The sequence below is a fragment of the Leguminivora glycinivorella genome, chromosome 26 (genome assembly GCF_023078275.1).
Source record: "Leguminivora glycinivorella isolate SPB_JAAS2020 chromosome 26, LegGlyc_1.1, whole genome shotgun sequence".
Taxonomy (NCBI): Eukaryota; Metazoa; Arthropoda; class Insecta; order Lepidoptera; family Tortricidae; genus Leguminivora; species Leguminivora glycinivorella.
The window spans coordinates 7,732,605-7,750,570 of record NC_062996.1 but is presented as its reverse complement, the minus strand read 5'-3'; the positions used below and the strand labels follow the sequence as shown (position 1 = coordinate 7,750,570).

At 44.4% G+C, this 17,966-nt stretch overlaps 1 protein-coding gene across 8 annotated transcripts in view; it reads right to left on the bottom strand.

The window, feature by feature from the left end:
• The window catches only part of LOC125239878 (zinc finger protein 883-like), a 202,214-nt gene that overhangs the window by 170,470 nt on the left and 13,778 nt on the right, over nucleotides 1–17,966 (bottom strand). For 3 of the 8 annotated variants that reach the window (XM_048147614.1, XM_048147616.1, XM_048147624.1), the window contains exons 1-4: nucleotides 13,509–13,824; nucleotides 13,258–13,405; nucleotides 12,759–12,830; nucleotides 191–250 (exon numbers count right to left, since the gene is read on the bottom strand). The exons of 1 other annotated variant lie outside the window; for it this stretch is intronic. In XM_048147614.1, the coding sequence (XP_048003571.1) occupies nucleotides 191–250; nucleotides 12,759–12,830; nucleotides 13,258–13,405; nucleotides 13,509–13,637 (409 nt within the window). In that variant the 5' untranslated portion in view covers nucleotides 13,638–13,824. Of the gene's footprint in view, nucleotides 1–190; nucleotides 251–12,758; nucleotides 12,831–13,257; nucleotides 13,406–13,508; nucleotides 13,825–17,966 lie in introns of those variants that run through there. 4 more of the 8 variants (XM_048147621.1, XM_048147630.1, XM_048147618.1 and 1 more) reach the window with 3 other exon arrangements.

Below are 17,966 nucleotides of genomic sequence, written 5' to 3'. Positions count from 1 at the left end.
AGTATATATTATGCAAATTGTTTAATACCTTTATAATTATCAGATGGATTGTAATTGCAATACATATCTTACTTGTCGATATAGTATATACTTATGGCTATTTTTTTGCTATTCCCGGAAATTACATATCTAAATTTAGCCATCTGCTGTTCTGGTCACTTCTAAACCTATAGTTAAACTGACTACTCACGCAATATCTCCTCAGGTGTGTCTTCATCCAGCATCTCCGGCTTGACCGCGGGCTCTTCACCTGAACCAAACAACTTTAATTATAAGCAGCAGATATTTTATCAAATTTCATATATTTTATTTCATATAATTACATTAAACTCAAGAATCTTTGTTTGGAAGAAATATGATTGCTATTGGAGTTCATCAGTCAGTCATTTGTATCATTTCAAATGTTTCAAAAGTGAACTGACTAATAAACACTAGTTGAGTTTATCTCTGCCCTAAATTTGGACGGACTATACCTATGTACATATATTATATTATTGTAGAAACTTATTATATACATGACGATAAAGTTATGTATGCAACTGTACATAATTAAGCATTAAAGACTTGGGGGTGTAGGGGGGGGTAGCTACGCAGGTTCAGGTGTGCGATGCTGAGCTAGCAATGTCTATTCCCTCAAGTCTATCATACCACGTCCCCGTCGTCCATGACACTGCCGCCGCGGGTCATGGACGAAACCGTCTCACTTGTGGGACGGGTCGTACACCCTGGAAATGCTGGTGGTCGGTCGGGCGTCGTACATTTACATCTACCCCGGACCACCAGTAGCCAAGTATGAAGGCGAGGTCACAACCCGCAAGGACCTGAAAGCCCAAGCGGGTTGTGACAAACATTGGAGCATTCCATACGACATGGCTAGTAATCTGACCTTGGTCTAATTGCTTGCCACGTCTCAGGGATCTCCCGGTTCCGCTTATGGTGTAGGTGACTTAAGCGGACTACACTCACCTTCCTGCGCAGTCGAACGCCGTGAGCCAGGATGCAGGAGTCCTGGGGGCCGAGGACTACAGGGGGTCGGGGTTAGTTATCCCCTTTAGACCAATATGCCCTTTTCGGTCTGAATTTCAGGCAAAACGGTTGCCCTGCAGCTGGCCACTGCAGGGTAATGGACACGCGTCCCGTACGGTCGAGGTGGTACGGTCCGCATGGCAAGGGGTGGGGAGGGGCGTCCTCTGGGAGGATGCCAGGGGCTCGGCCATGCTGAGGGGGCAAGGGCACGTGGACGCACTGGGGGAGATGGGATCGTCTCTCCCAGCCACGTGTCTGCAGCTCCTGATGTCGCGCATGAGTCTCACCTCTACACTCCTATACCTCTTGGGTAATCCTGGTGTCCTAAGTGACATCCCCAAAGGTGCGGGCTCCATGGAGGGTGGGAAGCCCGGGAGGTGAAAATATAATACAAACAAAAAAATGGAAAACACACGATCCACAACCCTTACACTGGAGGGAGACGGCGCGGCTTCGGCTGCACCGGGTACCTCCCAACTACACAACACAACACAAGGAGATGGGGCGGTCTCGACAGCCCCTCCCTCCTCAACACGCGCCTATAGGGAGGCTCACGCAACCCAAATAGGCGCTTCCACACACGGCGATGGGACTGTTCCTACAGCACCGCCACACACTACACACCAGGAGGGCGCTACTTCGGCAGCAGCCCCACACACTACACACCGTGACGGCGCTGCCCCGGCACAGCCGCCACATAAGGGACAGTCCGCACCGGGTGGGAGGGCCTCTGGGAAACCAATGACCCGTAAGCCCGGGGCGTGGACGCCCAAACACACAGGCTCGACACCACAGCGTGCTCAGCCCCTACTACCAACACCGGGGACATCAACGGGTGCCATTCCGACGGGGGGGAAACCCCCTGGATCGGGAAAGCGTACCCAGCCCCCACTTGTTTCGGCGAGGACATCCACGGGTGCCATTCCGACGGGGGAAACCCCTGGATCGGGAAAGTGTATCCAGCCCCCACTCGCTTCGGCAGGGACATCCGAGGGTGCCATTCCTACGGGGAACATACCCTCCGTTATGGAAAAGTGTACCCGCCCCCTGCTCCCAACACCGGGGACATCGATGGCTGTCGTTCCGATAGGAGGGAAACCCCCTAGCGCGGAACAGACCCCAGCGATGGTACCGGTCCTAGACCCCATCTCCGCCCAACTGGAGGCTGGTTGGACGCTCCACGTGTCCAGGAAGGAAAGGAAGCGGAAACCCGGTAAACGGGAAGTACCTCCTATTCCACAGCCCCCGCCTGCTGCAGCTCCGGCCAGGCCGCAGAAGCTCAGCAGGAAACAGCGGCGGAGACTGAAACAAGGCCTTACGGCCCAAAACGCCCCAGCGCCACAGCAAAGCGCCCCTGGGGAAGGTGAGGCGCAGGCTGCCAGCCGCGCCCCCCCCCCCCCCAAGGAAAGAAGGGCAAAAGGAACAAGGACCGAAGGGGGGAGTAACCAGGAGGCCCGTTCATCTGCCAAGAGAGCTCGTCTGGATGAGACCACATCTCCCAGAAACGAGCCCAAGAGGCAGAGGACCGGACCATGCGGAGTAACCCCCCGAGCTGATTACGCCGAGGCAGTGAAGGCCGACCTGCTGGTGGCGGTGACTAACGCCACCACGGGACACCTGAGCGAACAGCAGTCGGATGAGGTCCAAAAACAGCTCCTAGGCCTAATGTCTATGGAGGCTAGACAGCCGACAGAAAACCTGCCCGCGGGCCCAATCTTCGGGGGCAAGCCGACCTACGGCGATGGATCCCTGAGGTTGTGGTGCGAGGACCAGGCCACACTGGATTGGCTAAGGCGTAGCGCGGCCACCATCACCCTCGACGACGGGGTGAAAGTGGTAATTAAGCGCCAGAGCGACATACCCAAACGTGTACGTTGCGGCATTCTGTTCCCGGGCGTCTATGATGATTTCGGTGAGGTAGGCCGATTCCTACGATATCAGAACCCGTGGGCAGAAGTAGACCGCTGGCTTCTCAACCGGCGAGAGGTGCAGGGGACGGAAACGTTTTGCTGTCGTCAGTGTGCCGGAGACAGTCGTACAGCCCCTGGTGGAACACGGGCGCCGGCTCGGCTTTATGCTGGGGTCGGTGTACGTGAAGTTCCAAGGACCACGGGGTAAATTCGGGGAGCAACCGCCCTCTAAATCCATCGCCGTCACCAGCGGCGAAGATACCACACCCGCCGAGCCAATGGACATCGCCAAGCCAGTACCCGAGGACGTAGTCCCGGGCTACCTAATGATTCTCCGACAATTTTTTAGCCGATTATTGATTCGCCGAATGTCATTTAGCCGAATAATCAAACTATCGCTGTCACTTTTGGTCGAATAACGTTACGTAGAATCTTGATTCGCATACAGTTCAGTTCGCTTCTGTGCAAATTATCCGAACTATTATTGGACATTTTACATTTAGCAAAGTAATATTTTCGTTTAGGCCACGTTTAGTCGAATAACGTTTCACATTTTATACATTGTTAAAATATTTTCGAATGAATGACTTATCGCTGTTGTAAAAAAATTACGCACTTATAGACACTTTTCTTTCTTACATACATACATACATATAATCACGCTTGTAGCCCATAAAGGGGTAGGTAGAGCACATGAACTCTTAAGTTTCAGTGCCACTCTTGGCAAAAAAGGGTTAAAAGAAATCCAGATTGTGACATTGCAGTGACAGTGCCACAATTTAACCCATACCCCACAGTCGACTTCTACGACACCCACGGGAAGAAAGTGGGGGGGGGGAAGGGGGGGTCTTGAACAATGTATAATGTGAAATTCTTTTCGTTGCGGTAATAATTTACATATACTGGCAACATTATGTTCGGTAAAAAATTTGGTGAGTTGAAAACAACAATAAATAATTTACTAAAATTAATCCTTAGAATCAGAACATGATGATTAATATAAATAAGTAAATGAAATAAATGTTCTTGAATCCGCAGAACACTTTGTACGCAAGTTCCAGGCTCCAGGCAACTCACCAAAAAAATACCGAATGGTCACTCGACCTATTGTGTTTCGACCAATTTTGTGTCGGCCAATTTTTACAATTACTAAATGATTGTTCGTCGAAAAGTAAATCGGCGTATCAAATTTCTGCCTACTGACTCCGTTTACGAACGAATATTATGCGAAATGAGAATCTTCCAATCGTTATTCGGCCAAAACAGACGTCGGCGAATCGTTGTCGGCGTACCGAAAATCGGCGTATTTTATTTCGGAATATCAATCGGGCACCGTAGTCCCGGTATAAGAGATGAAGGGTCCGGCGCGTTCCCCAGCGGTCTCGGAGGAGGGCGAGGAAGTACTTCTTCGCAGCTCCTCGGAGAGTGAAGGGGAATGCGCTCAAGGGCTAAAAAAGCTGGCCATTGGCACGGAGGGAGGAGAACCGGTGTCGGGGGAGGAACCGATGTCGGAGGGGGAGGGTGATCCGGCCCACGGAGCCCCCTTCGATAAGTGGTAAATTCCTCCAAGCCAACCTCCACCACAGCGAAACGGCAACGGCTCAGATCCGGAAGTGGTTGGAGGACAACACTACAGCCGTAATTCTGATCCAGGAGCCGTGGGTCAGAAGAGGCAACAATTCATTTTTTTTTAAGTATAATAAAAATGAATTGTTGCTCTATGCTCTATCTGTAAAACATGTATGGTAACCCTAAATCTAAATCTTGTAAATTCTAATTATATATATTAAGATAAATAGCCTGATAGATCTCACATTCTTATATACTACTGAATTAAATATACTGAACTGTCCTTATGAATAGATTTCCTGAATAATAATTATAATAATAACATAATGTATATAAACTTAATAATAGTCTTTCAAAATAATGTAAAAACCGTGGAGTCACGAGACAGGCTCTGCCTAGTGTGATCCACTAAATGTGTGACTAACAAAATAACTTATTTTGGAAATAAATTTTACTTTACTTTACTTTAGAGGCACCGTCTGCGGTCTCCGCAACCTAGGAGGTAAGCTAACAGTCTACGCGGGCCCGGATAACCCCCGGGCCTGCATATACACAACTAATAACATACATGCGCATCCTCTAATGAGCTTCTGTTCTAGAGACCTGTGCGCCATAAAGCTGCACGGGGCGCAAAACTCCAGCCTGAAGGAGATGGTCGTGGCCTCCGTGTACATGCCGGAAGCGGATGACCCACCACCACACGACCTGACAAGGCTGGTCAATTACTGTGAAGAGGAGGGGCTAGAGCTCATCGTGGCAACCGACTCTAACGCACACCACCCCCTATGGGGCATGACAACAGGTAATGAAAGAGGTAAGAAACTTGTCGAGTACCTGTTCACTACAAATCTCAATATTCTCAACACAGGCTCAGAACCTACATTCGTCAACAAACGAAGCAGGACAATTATTGACCTGACACTGGCGACTGAAGAAGCATCGAAATTCATCGCGGGCTGGCATGTGTCAAAGGAGATGTCTTGCTCGGACCACAGGTGGATTCGATTTGATATTCAGGTAGAGACAATCACAACAGTGCCTAGAAGGAATCCACGGAAGACGAACCTTGAACTCTACACACTGCGCCTGAGCACAGCTCTGGCGCAGCAGGGAGATACCCACAAAATAGAGGGCACTGCGGTGATAGAAGAACAGGTAAGCATTTTCACGAACACAATTCTGGAATGCTATCATCAAACATGTCCCCTATCCACCCCACCGGCAACTAAAAGGAACAAAAACAAGAACAACTGGTGGGGGCTTGAACTGGAGAGACTCAGGGGTAAGATGAGGAGGCAATACAACAGAGCTATGAACACGTGCAATGACGAGGACTGGGATAACTACAGGTCCACGAAAGCCACGTACAAAAAACGCCTCAGATACAGAAGCACCAACTCGTGGCGTAAGTTCTGTACAGAAATTGAGAGCACAATGCAGGCTAACAGGGTAAGGAAGGTCCTCTCCAATAACTCCGCCATAACCTTAGGATCCCTGCGAAAGCCGGACAACTCCCTCACCACCTCGCCTGAAGAAGCGGAACTAGTTCTAGTGCGCACACACTTCCCGGATTGTGTGATCTCGCACATGACTAGTTGGGATGAGGTTGAGACCACTCCGACGGAGGACGAATGGCAACAGACTGACGAGGTAATAAACCCACAACGCACGCAATGGGCCATTAACAGCTTTGACTCCTTCAAATCACCGGGTAAGGACGAGATCTTCCTTGCTCTGCTTAAGTGGGGCGGGGAAGCACTCACTATAAAGCTAACCAACATCCTACGCGCCTGTTTGGCCCACACGTACGTGCCGAAACAATGGAGAGAGGTCAAAGTCATCTTCATACCAAAACCAGGTAAAAGCGACTACTCGGATCCGAAAGCATTTAGGCCCATCAGCCTAACCTCTTTTTTGCTGAAAACACTGGAGAGGTTGTGCGACAGGTATCTGAGAGAGAGGGTGCTAAACATCGTGCCCCTTCACCCTAATCAACATGCCTACAGCCCTGGCAAATCTACGGAATCAGCACTCCACGCAGTGGTGAGCAAGATTGAAGTAGCGATCAAAAGCAGGTCCATGTGCCTAGGAACCTTCATAGACATAGAAGGGGCCTTCGACAAGACCAGATTCAGCAGCATAACTGCAGCACTGGTGAGACATGGAGTAAGTACAATCCTAACCACATGGATAAATAACATGCTGAGCCAAAGGGTCATCACACTCGGGACAGGCGAGGCACAACAAGCACTAGTGGCAAAAGGATGCCCTCAAGGTGGCGTCCTCTCACCACTGTTATGGAATCTAGTGGTGAACGACCTGATCTCCACACTAAACAACAATCACTACTACACGATCGGCTACGCTGACGACATAGTGATACTAACGAGCGGCAACCACACAGGTACAGTATGTGATGTCACACGCTCCGCACTTGCCATCGTGGAACGCTGGTGCGCCGACAACGAACTCACCGTCAATCCTAACAAGACTGAGCTGGTAATGTTCACCAACAAACGCAACTTGGGGAACTTTCGCCTTCCCCGGCTGTTCAATACAGAACTCCAATTATCAACAGAGGTAAAGTATCTAGGGGTATTACTTGACAATAAATTAAATTGGAGTAACCACCTAAACAGTAAGATAGAAAAAGCTACAGTCGTATTCTGGCAATGCCGTAGAATGGTAGGCAGAACCTGGGGACTAACCCCTAAAATAACTCTATGGCTTTACCAGGCAGTAATCCGACCAATAATAAGCTACGGTGCTATAGTATGGTGGCCACGCACCAATTTATCCACTGTTGAAGCTAAACTACAACGACTTCAGAGGTTGGCCTGTATGGCGACCACGGGCTGCATGAGAACCACTCCAACCGCGGCCTTGGAAGCCATCCTTGGCCTGCCGCCGCTGCACCTCCACATACAACAAGAAGCGCTAGCTGCGGCGGTACGTCTAGAAAAGTCCAATCTCTGGAGACCACGTAGGGTACCTCACACCGAAATCCTCTATGAGGCGATAGGTAAGGCACCGCTAATAGAGGCGGTAACAGATAAGATACCGAAGCAATTCGTCTTCGACAAGAAATACAAAATACAATTACACGAAGAACCCCGTGAAGGACTTAACCCAAGGGAGCTGAGAATCTTCACGGATGGATCAAAAACAAGGTCAGGCACTGGCTCTGGGGTATTCTCAGAGGACCTCAACATACACATCTCGACACCACTAGGTGCCCACAACACAGTCTTCCAGGCAGAATGTATGGGCATCATAATGGCAGCACATGCAGTGATACAGTGATACAGTGATACAGTAATTTATTGGTAAAAGATAAAATATGCATTTACAAGTCATTAATTTCATTTCTTAAATACTATTTACATTCATATTTAATACCTGTAATCATTATATTAATTATATTAATTATAACACATTATACATTGATACAATTAGACATTAGGTACACATTAACATTCAATAGGTAAAAATTTAAGTAATGTAATAGTTACGTCGCTGGGTCAATAGCGCAGCGTTCATCTAAAAATGCATTAATATTATAATACGCCTTATCTAACAGGTACAACTTAAGTTTCTTTTTAAATATTGTGTTAGTTTTAGAGTCTTTTATGACATTTGGTACTGCATTGTATAGGTTTGGTCCCATGATACTGAGAGACCGTCTAGATTTTTCAAGTCGGCGTCTAGGAGCGAGTAGCCTAGGTCGCCTACGCGTTGGACACCCATGTGATTGAGAACTGTATTTGTAATTATCAATATTTGATCTCACATACATACATGCAGTGAGTATGTATATGCATGGCAAGGTGAGGATTTTATGTTTTTGAAATAAACTTTGTGCCGGGTAGTCTACAGGTTTTCCATCAATAATACGCAGGGCGCGTTTCTGCATTCTGAACACTCTGTCACGCTCAGCAGCTGTTCCCCACAGATCCACCCCCTGCAATAGAATCGAGTGGAAATACCCGTAGTAAGCTGTTTTTAAATTGTCTTGGGACAGACTGGGCGCTATTCTGGACAACGCGTAACACGCAGAGGATAATTTGTCACATGCTACTTGTATATGTGGGGCCCAAGTCAGTCCTGAGTCAATTTGGAACCCAAGGTACTTCGCAGAATCGACTTGTGGAATTTCAGTGTTACCTAAAACCACATTGAGTTTATGTTTGATTGTTTTTCTCAGTTGGAAGTGTACGATATTGGTTTTTTCTAAATTTAATTGCATGCCATTTGCGGAAAACCATTTTTGCATTTGATGTACGACAGTGGAAAGTTTATATTTCAAGCTATCAAAGTCGTTAGCATTGACAATGATGCAGGTATCGTCTGCGAACATTACGTACTCCTGATCCGGACAAGCAGTCGTAATGTCATTAACGAGGACTAAAAAAAGATTATTTCCGGCTACAGATCCCTGCGGTACAGAACAGCTTCCGATCGGCTCCATTTCTGATTTAGTGTTAAGGACGTACGTGCATTGCTTCCGATTATTTAAAAAGGATGTTATTGTTTCGAGGAAGTTGCCCGTTACACCGTAAAGGGCAAGCTTTTTAATTAGAAGGGAATGATCGATCATCTCGAACGCGCGCGACAGGTCGCAGAAAATCGCAGCGACCTGTCGCGAGCCCTCAAGATGCCCCAACACTCGCGCCACAACATCTCGGGCGGCGTCAACAGTCGACCGACCGGGCTGGTACGCGAATTGTTGCCTATTCAATAACCCGTTTGTAGTAATGTGTTGCATAAGTTTATTGCTAAGCAGTCGTTCAAACACTTTTGAGATTACCGGTACCAGTGAAATGGGTCTGTATGACTTTGGCAAATGCAGTTCGCCTTTACCTTTGTAGATCGGCTGCACTTTTATTAATTTTAGCGCATCTGGATATACACCGGATTTAACGCAGTCATTAAATAAACATAGAAACAGTGAAATCACTTTTTGTGACAGACAATCAAGGATGTGCGTGGACATATCGTTAATATCTTTAGAATATTTACGTTTTATTTGTTTGCATGCAATAATCATCTCATTGAGCGTAAATGGCGTAAACACGAGAGGAGGCGGCGGTTGGTCTAAGTATTTAATAAGATAATCTATAGCGGTGGGAGTGCAGGGTCTCATATTGTTTGCATTCGCATCGATATAATACCTGTTCAGGAGCGCGGCGGACTCGGCGGCGCGAGCGCCCGGGCAGTCGCCCGCTGACTTGCTTACCAGTATGTCGATTGCTCTGCTCCCGCACTTCATATTACCTCTGCACGTTTCATTAGATATTACGCGCCAAATAGTACGTGACATATCTTGACCGCTGCTAGATATTTGGCTGTTTATATAGGTTCTACGCGTTTGTTTTAAAAGGGTCCAGTATGAGTGTTCAAGACGATTAAGGCTAAAAAGTGACTCAGTATCAGTGGGGTTATGGCTTAACCTTACCTTTAATTTGTGAATTTTATTTCTCTGTAATCTTACCGCGTTATTGACCCAGACGGTGTCAGTGTTTTTAGCTGGATGATACTTAATTGGAAAATGAATGTCGAAGTAATGCTTCAACACATTTAAAGTAGATTCAGTTCTTTCACTCGGACAATTACTTTTACTTAGGATCTCATCCCAATTTTGAAAATCAAGGCTTCGCAAAAAATCCTGTTTTTTACCTAGAGAAAACTTACGCTTTAACACATGACAATTTGATTGAATGTGGTTATTAATATTGATGCTAATTATTATAGACAAATGATCAGATAGATTCATTTCTTTACACATTATTTTATTTATTTCAGACTTGTTTACATTAGAATATGCATGGTCGATACATGTTTTAGACGATTGCGTTATCCTCGTGGGCTTGTTAATAAGATTTCTAAATCCACAGCTTTTAATAGTATCTAGAAGCTGTTTAGTAATATTACGATTATTCAAAATATCAATATTAATGTCACCTACTAAGATTACATTGTTATTTTGGATAGTAATCAAGTTTAACAAAATATTTAACTTATTTAAGAATGTCGTGATATCCCCACTCGGAGGCCTATATATACATATAACAATTAGGTCAAGGTCAATACACTCAACTGCACATGCTTCAAATTGCATTTCGGCGGATAGGTCAGACACTTCCCGGCGTTCCAAGGTCAGTATATCCGTAGCAGTATATATGCAGACTCCTCCTCCCATTCGCGAGGATCGGCAGTAGTGGGCCCGGAGTTGATAATTTAGTATATTTACCGATGATATTTGGTTGGACTCTAACCAATGTTCCGATAGGCACAGTACGTCGACCCTTTCCTGGAGCTGAAGTTCGCTTTCTAACTTGCAGGTTTTATTGGCCAATCTATTTATATTTAGATGTAAAACATTCGCCTGTCTTTTATTAGCGACCGCTTTGATCGGCGGCGGTGGCGGAGGCGGTGGCGTCGTCGTTAGAGGGAGACTGGGTCTCCCTGTAGCGGAGAAAGGGCCGCCATTCAGAAATGCTAGTGTTCACGGGCCACACGGACGATGAAAGGAAGATATCATATATGTCGACGGGAATACCAATTTTGAACGAGTTGTAACTCTCACGTTTCGATTTTATCTTTTCTACCTTATACTGGGCCGGGGCTGGGTCGTGAATGGCGATTAGGTGATATTCTAGACTCTCAGGGGTCGTGTCCTTATTAAAAAAGCATCCATGCAGGAATTTATAAACCTCAACTCCCTTGATTGATGAGTCAGTCGCGGTACCTTTTATTATCATCGTCGATTTTTTAATTTTTCGACGCTGGTGGCGGCTTAAGACGGGCTCAAAATCATCGTCAGCTGATTTGTCAATTTGGGATTCATTAGTCCTAGCTTTTAATTCTAAGGTTTCTTTCGGCGGCTCATCCTTACTTTTGTTTACCATCTTCTCGTTTACGGTAGTTGCAAAGTTAGCCGCAGCCATTTTTTGCTGTGGCTCATGTTTCGCTAGCTTGTCGTTTCGCTTCGTCCGTATTGGTAGTTTGGCCTGAGCGGCGATCCGCTCTCTCGTTTTGACAGCCGCTGGTCGCCGTGCTCGCAGTGGGGCGTGCGTGGATGCTAGAGCGGGACGGCTGGTCGGTGTTGACGCATTACTTGTTGTACCCGGTGTTGACGGCACAGACGTAATGACTGAATAAATCGTCGTCATAAAAAGATCGTCTCAAGGGAGGTACGTGACTACCCCATCCGTATACTCTCCGATAGTAGGTCAGTACTACAAGCTCTACAAAGTTATACCTTTACTTCAGGGCTAATCTACGAATGTCACAGAACTCTGACAGAGGTATGCACCACCAACAGCGTAACTCTTCAGTGGATTAAAGGACACAGCAACTCGCGAGGTAACGATGGAGCCGACATCCTAGCGCGTAGAGGCTCCGAAATGAAGGTGGCAGGACCGGAGCCCATTCTACCATTACCTTATGCTTGGCTTCGAAACATGCTGCGTTACAACACCAAGGTAAAACACCAACAATACTGGTCTAACCTAGGCACCTGTAGACAGGCAAAGGAAGCCCTCCCGACAATCACCCCGGATTGTCAAAAAAGGTGAGGCAACTAAAAAGGCCACAGCTCTGACTCTTAGTGGGGGCCACAACTGGCCATGCCCCTTTCAACAAACACTTATTTACCCTGGGTGTTACAGACAGCCCCTCTGCAGAGCGTGCACGGAGGCAGAGGAAACAGCCGCTCACGTCATTCTCGAATGTCCAGGGGTGGCAGAGTACCGGGCACAACACCTCGGGTCGCCGGGGTGTCTCCCAGAAGTCGTCGGCAACATAAAGGGTCTGCTAGGCTTTCTGGTAGAGCTGGGTTGGCAGGAATAGTGCCGCAACCCATCACGCAAAATAGGCGCAAATTATGACGTCGAGTTGCGGAAACCGAGCCCGCATATACCTATAACCTATAAAAATGGTAAAATCTATAAAAATACAAAACCATTTTACCGTTATCTTATTATGAAACTAGCTTTTCGGCTCGTTTACTAAAGCAACACTCATGTTTTAATGCATCTCATAATGTGTAGCAGTCACATAAATAACTATTAGTTGTATATTGCTCCGTGCTTGAGCTCATGAGAAGTTATTTATTTATTATTTATTAATCAGGCAGGCAATTACAACAACTGATAGTTGCCTGTATCCAACTATTCTTTCTTAAGATGTGTTCTTTAAATTGATTAAAATAATGATACATTAATACGTATCATTGCCGCATAGTAGACTCACCTGGCTCAGACCCACAAGTCTCATGTGTGTCCTGCATTTCTGGGTTTTCACACTCTACTGCAGATTCTTCCTCTAGAGCAAACAAATAAAACAAGTCACTCCCTACAAACACAAAACATGTCACTATTAGAGATGCCACAGATAGTTTGACCGGATTCTAACATGCAGACCACCCCAGCGAGTCACTGAATATTCAGTGTGAAGTTTTTATCTAAACGAAGCAAAGTTATAGGAATGTTAATGATTAGAAACCAAACTGAATCCTGATAGGAAATGAACTTAATTCACAGTATTTTGTACTATCTAATGCTTATATTTATTTGTGAGTTAAATCTAACCATAATATTGATTGCTATGTGACTAATGATACTCAAATTTTATTCTTAGTTTAGGTACTAAAACTCTAACCGGTATCCAACCAGATACTACATTCTGGTTTTGGCTGGATAGAAAAATCACCAACCTGCTGAGTGGACCCAGATTGTCACAATACACTGACCTTTGACGAGGCTCGCTCCCTGCGAGCGCGCCTGCAGCTCCGCCTGGCTGCGCTGCACTTGCAGCTTGAAGTCGCTCGCGTCTCGCAGGCGGCCCACGCACGTACAGCAGATGCCGCTCGAGCCCGAGCCGCCCACTGCCAGCTGCAACTTAAACCATTCACACATTTAATTAAACACCATGCTGTCCTAACATTTATGACAGTATCATCTATTGACTTCACACACTTTTAAATTTGTGCACACAACTTACTTGAATATCAAAACACTCCTTGATCATGTCGGCATATATCTCCGTTTTGCCGAGATGTGTGTGCGGCGTCGTCAGGTCTTTGTCCGGGGGACAAAGCAGGCAGCAGCGACACGCTAGCATCACGTCCATCGCAACCGCTACGCTTGTATGCGTATTGCATACGCCAATTCCTACAAGTAGCCGTGACTGCCAAACTCCAACAACGGGAATTATCTTATGTGAAATAATAATGTATTTGAAATAAAAACGTAGTACCTAACAGATGCTAACACTAAACAGGAGCAAGAGCAAGCAGTGTTATTGTTCCATTCAGTTATATTTTTTAACAACAACCTAACCTTCAAACTGAAGTGACAGTCATCACTTGACAGTTTTGATTTTGAGATACGTTAAGAAGTTAACACACGATTGTACCGTACCGCAACTTCGAAATGAAGATATAATTGAAGATAAAATCTTCAATACAGGCTGACAAAAAAAGGATTAAAATAGAACTAAAATTGTTTATCCTAACTTACTGTTCTCATACAAAAGGTGTACAATAGTAAGGCTTCCCTCAGACAGTCTTAAAAATTCATAATCTTAAAAAAAACTTGTGCGCAATTGTATGCAATCTGACAGTTCAAACTGACACTGACTGACACTGATCTTAAAAAAAAATTGGTTGTCTGTAAAGTCGGTTTACGGACGGTAGTTTAACGTGATAACGTCAAACATTACAGTAGTATAGACAGGGGCGGTCAGAGTATAGCAAAAGGGGCCCGATTCTGGGACTTTTTTCACGTTTATTTATTTATTTATTTATTTATTAAAAATACACAAAAGTTAACAGTATTTCACCAAAGCACTTATGTGGTAATATAATTATGTACATGTTAAATTGACATAAATAAAAGCAAACACACTTAAAAGTTAAACTATGGTTATTACATTAATCACCTAAGGAGTGTAGAGTCTATGAACCTTAAGAGTTTTCTGTAAAACACACCAACACTATAAGCAAATATGTCAATATCGTCTGTCTCCAACATGATGCGGTTAAGAGCAGCTCGGGCTCGAGCGTTGCGCCGGCCGCCGCGAACAGGCGCCGCCGCCGCCGCGCCGGCACCGCGCCCGGCATGCCAACCAGTCCAACCACCACATTCGCTCTTGGCACTTGCAGCCCCATTCTCTCAAGCACGGATGCGTCATCTACTCTATGGTGAAACAGTTGGCGGTAATGCATAATATGCAGCAGTTTCCGTTTGGTTTCTAGAGTTTGAAGACCAACCATGCCTGTTACGAATAGAGATGGATACATATATGGGTAATATCCGTACAGTCGTTTGTAAATGTGCCTACAGAACTTCCTCTGCACTCTTTCTAGCATAGTGTTTTGTTCTTATTAGAAAGAATGTATTAAAATAAGCATCTTTTATAAATTAAAGTTTTTTTTAAAACCTACTAATTTAGGAGTTAGAGTGGTGCAAAGTTGCAAAATTTTCCCGTAGCATTACTAAGGCGCCAGAGACAGAAAGCGATATCGACGGAGCCCCGCTTATTACAGAAACTGCACAGAATAGGAGCCTTCGGCCGTTTGAAGATACCTAACGAACCTAACCTATACCTATATAAAAGTCGTCATTTTGTATCCTAGACCGTTTGCGAGACACGCGTTAATTTTATTAAAAAGTAAATAATATTAATGGAGAAGAAAAAGTTTATATAACAAAACATCCTTATCACGTCAAAATTGTATGCAAATTGACAGTTCAAACTAACACTGACAGATCTGTCAGTGTCAGTTTGCATACAATTTTTTTTTAAGATTATGAAAATTAAGACTCCTCTGTTGCCGGCCTAAGGCTCCCCACAGACAGTCTTAAAAATTCATAATCTTAAAAAAAACTTGTATGCAATCTGACAGTTCAGATCTGTCAGTGTCTTGTCAGTGTCAGTTTGAACTGTCAGATTGCATACAAGTTTTTTTTAAGATTATGAATTTTTAAGACTGTCTGTGGGGAGCCTAATACAACAAATTGTTAACATAACCAGTAATAACACAGATAACACTACTTGCAGTACTTGCTCCGTTGCTCGTTGTTAGTGTTAGCTTCTGATCCTCACGTTTTTATTTCACATCCATAATTCCCATTAGTGCTGTCAATTTGCATACAATTTTGACGTGATAACGTCTAATAACTCGTTACTACGGGCAGCATGCACGAAAAAGATGACGTCATTGTCCCGTTTCCCAATATAGCTTAAGCGCCATCTATTGGCGCGCGTTGGAACTAAGCGGCTGATCGATGCGCTCGGTATGGTTGTAGCGTGTGGCCTGAGTAAAGCACCACAGCTGCGACAGATGGCGCGCCCGTGTTTATTATTTTTGAGTGTTTGTAATTTAAAAATATGAAAGATTGCATTAAAATAAGCATCTTTTATAGAATGAAGTTGTTTGAAAAACCTACTTATTTAGGAGTTAGAGCAGTACGAAGTTGCGAATTTTCCCATAGTATTTACTAAGGCGCCAGAGACTTAATAAATTTACGATGATTTTTTTTACCAATATAACCTATGTTAATATTGATAAATCATATAGAACACGTTTAAATAAGGATGTTTTGTTATATAAACTTTTTCTTCTCCATTAATATTATTTACTTTTTAATAAAATTAACGCGTGTCTCGCAAACGGTCTAGGATACAAAATGACGACTTTTATATAGGTATAGGTTAGGTTCGTTAGGTATCTTCAAACGGCCGAAGGCTCCTATTCTGTGCAGTTTCTGTAATAAGCGGGGCTCCGTCGATATCGCTTTCTGTCTCTGGCGCCTTAGTAATGCTACGGGAAAATTTTGCAACTTTGCACCACTCTAACTCCTAAATTAGTAGGTTTTAAAAAAAACTTTAATTTATAAAAGATGCTTATTTTAATGCATTCTTTCTAATAAGAACAAAACACTATGCTAGAAAGAGTGCAGAGGAAGTTCTGTAGGCACATTTACAAACGACTGTACGGATATTACCCATATATATATCCATCTCTATTCGTAACAGGAATGGTGGTCTTCAAACTCTAGAATCCAGACGGAAACTGCTGCATATTATGCATTACCGCCAACTGTTTCAACATAGAGTAGATGACGCATCCGTGCTTGAGAGAATGGGGCTGCAAGTGCCAAGAGCGAATGTGGTGGTTGGCATGCCGGGCGCGGTGCCGGCGCGGCGGCGGCGGCGCCTGTTCGCGGCGGCCGGCGCACCGCTCGAGCCCGAGCTGCTCTTAACCGCATCATGTTGGAGACAAACGATATTGACATATTTGCTGATAGTGTTGGTGTGTTTTACAGAAAACTCTTAAGGTTCATAGACTCTACACTCCTTAGGTGATTAATGTAATAACCATAGTTTAACTTTTAAGTGTGTTTGCTTTTGTTTATGTCAATTTAACATGTACATAATTATATTAGAATCGTCCCACGATAAGTTTGCAATGATTTTCACAGCCTCGCCAGTGCAGATGTTATTTTAAACGTCAAACTTTGATGAAATTATGACGTTTACTTAACCCTTGCAGAGGCGGGGCTATTAAAATCTATGCAGACTTATCGTGGGACGATTCTACCACATAAGTGCTTTGGTGAAATACTGTTAACTTTTGTGTATTTTTAATAAATAAATAAATAAATAAAAAAAAGTGAAAGAAGTCCCAGAATCGGGCCCCTTTTGCTATACTCTGACCGCCCCTGTCTATACTACTGTAATGTTTGACGTTATCACGTTAAACTACCGTCCGTAAACCGACTTTACAGACAACCAATTTTGCATGCAATCTGACAGTTCAAATCTGTCAGTGTCAGTTTGAACTGTCAGATTGCATACAAGTTTTTTTTAAGATTATGAATTTTTAAGGCTCCCCACAGACAGTCTTAAAAATTCATAATCTTAAAAAAAACTTGTATGCAATCTGACAGTTCAAACTGACACTGACAAGACACTGACAGATCTGAACTGTCAGATTGCATACAAGTTTTTTTTAAGATTATGAAAATTAAGACTCGTCTGTGGGGAGGCTAAGACTGTCTGTGGGAAGCCTGACTCAATAGTTGCCACATGATAAGCGTTTTACAAAGACGGTGGCGCCATTTTTCAGTGCCAAGATTTGAATAACCCATAGATTTAGAATTATTAAACTAGATTATGGAATCACATTTTTTGCCACACTAAATTGAACCTTATCACTGAGACAGAAAGGTGATCGTAACAGACTAGCGAAAACGTTCCACATTGGGCATTGTTTGGGCTGGTGTCCCTCTCGCACGTGTGGCCAGTGTTAATTAGGTTATCATAGTAGTAGTATTTTAATCTGTATATTACATGACTTTGTAACTTCTTATATTATTTTAGTGTTATATTCAAACTAGGATTTCGATATATTTCAATGAATTGTAATTATTTTGATGCCAATAAATCAAAGAT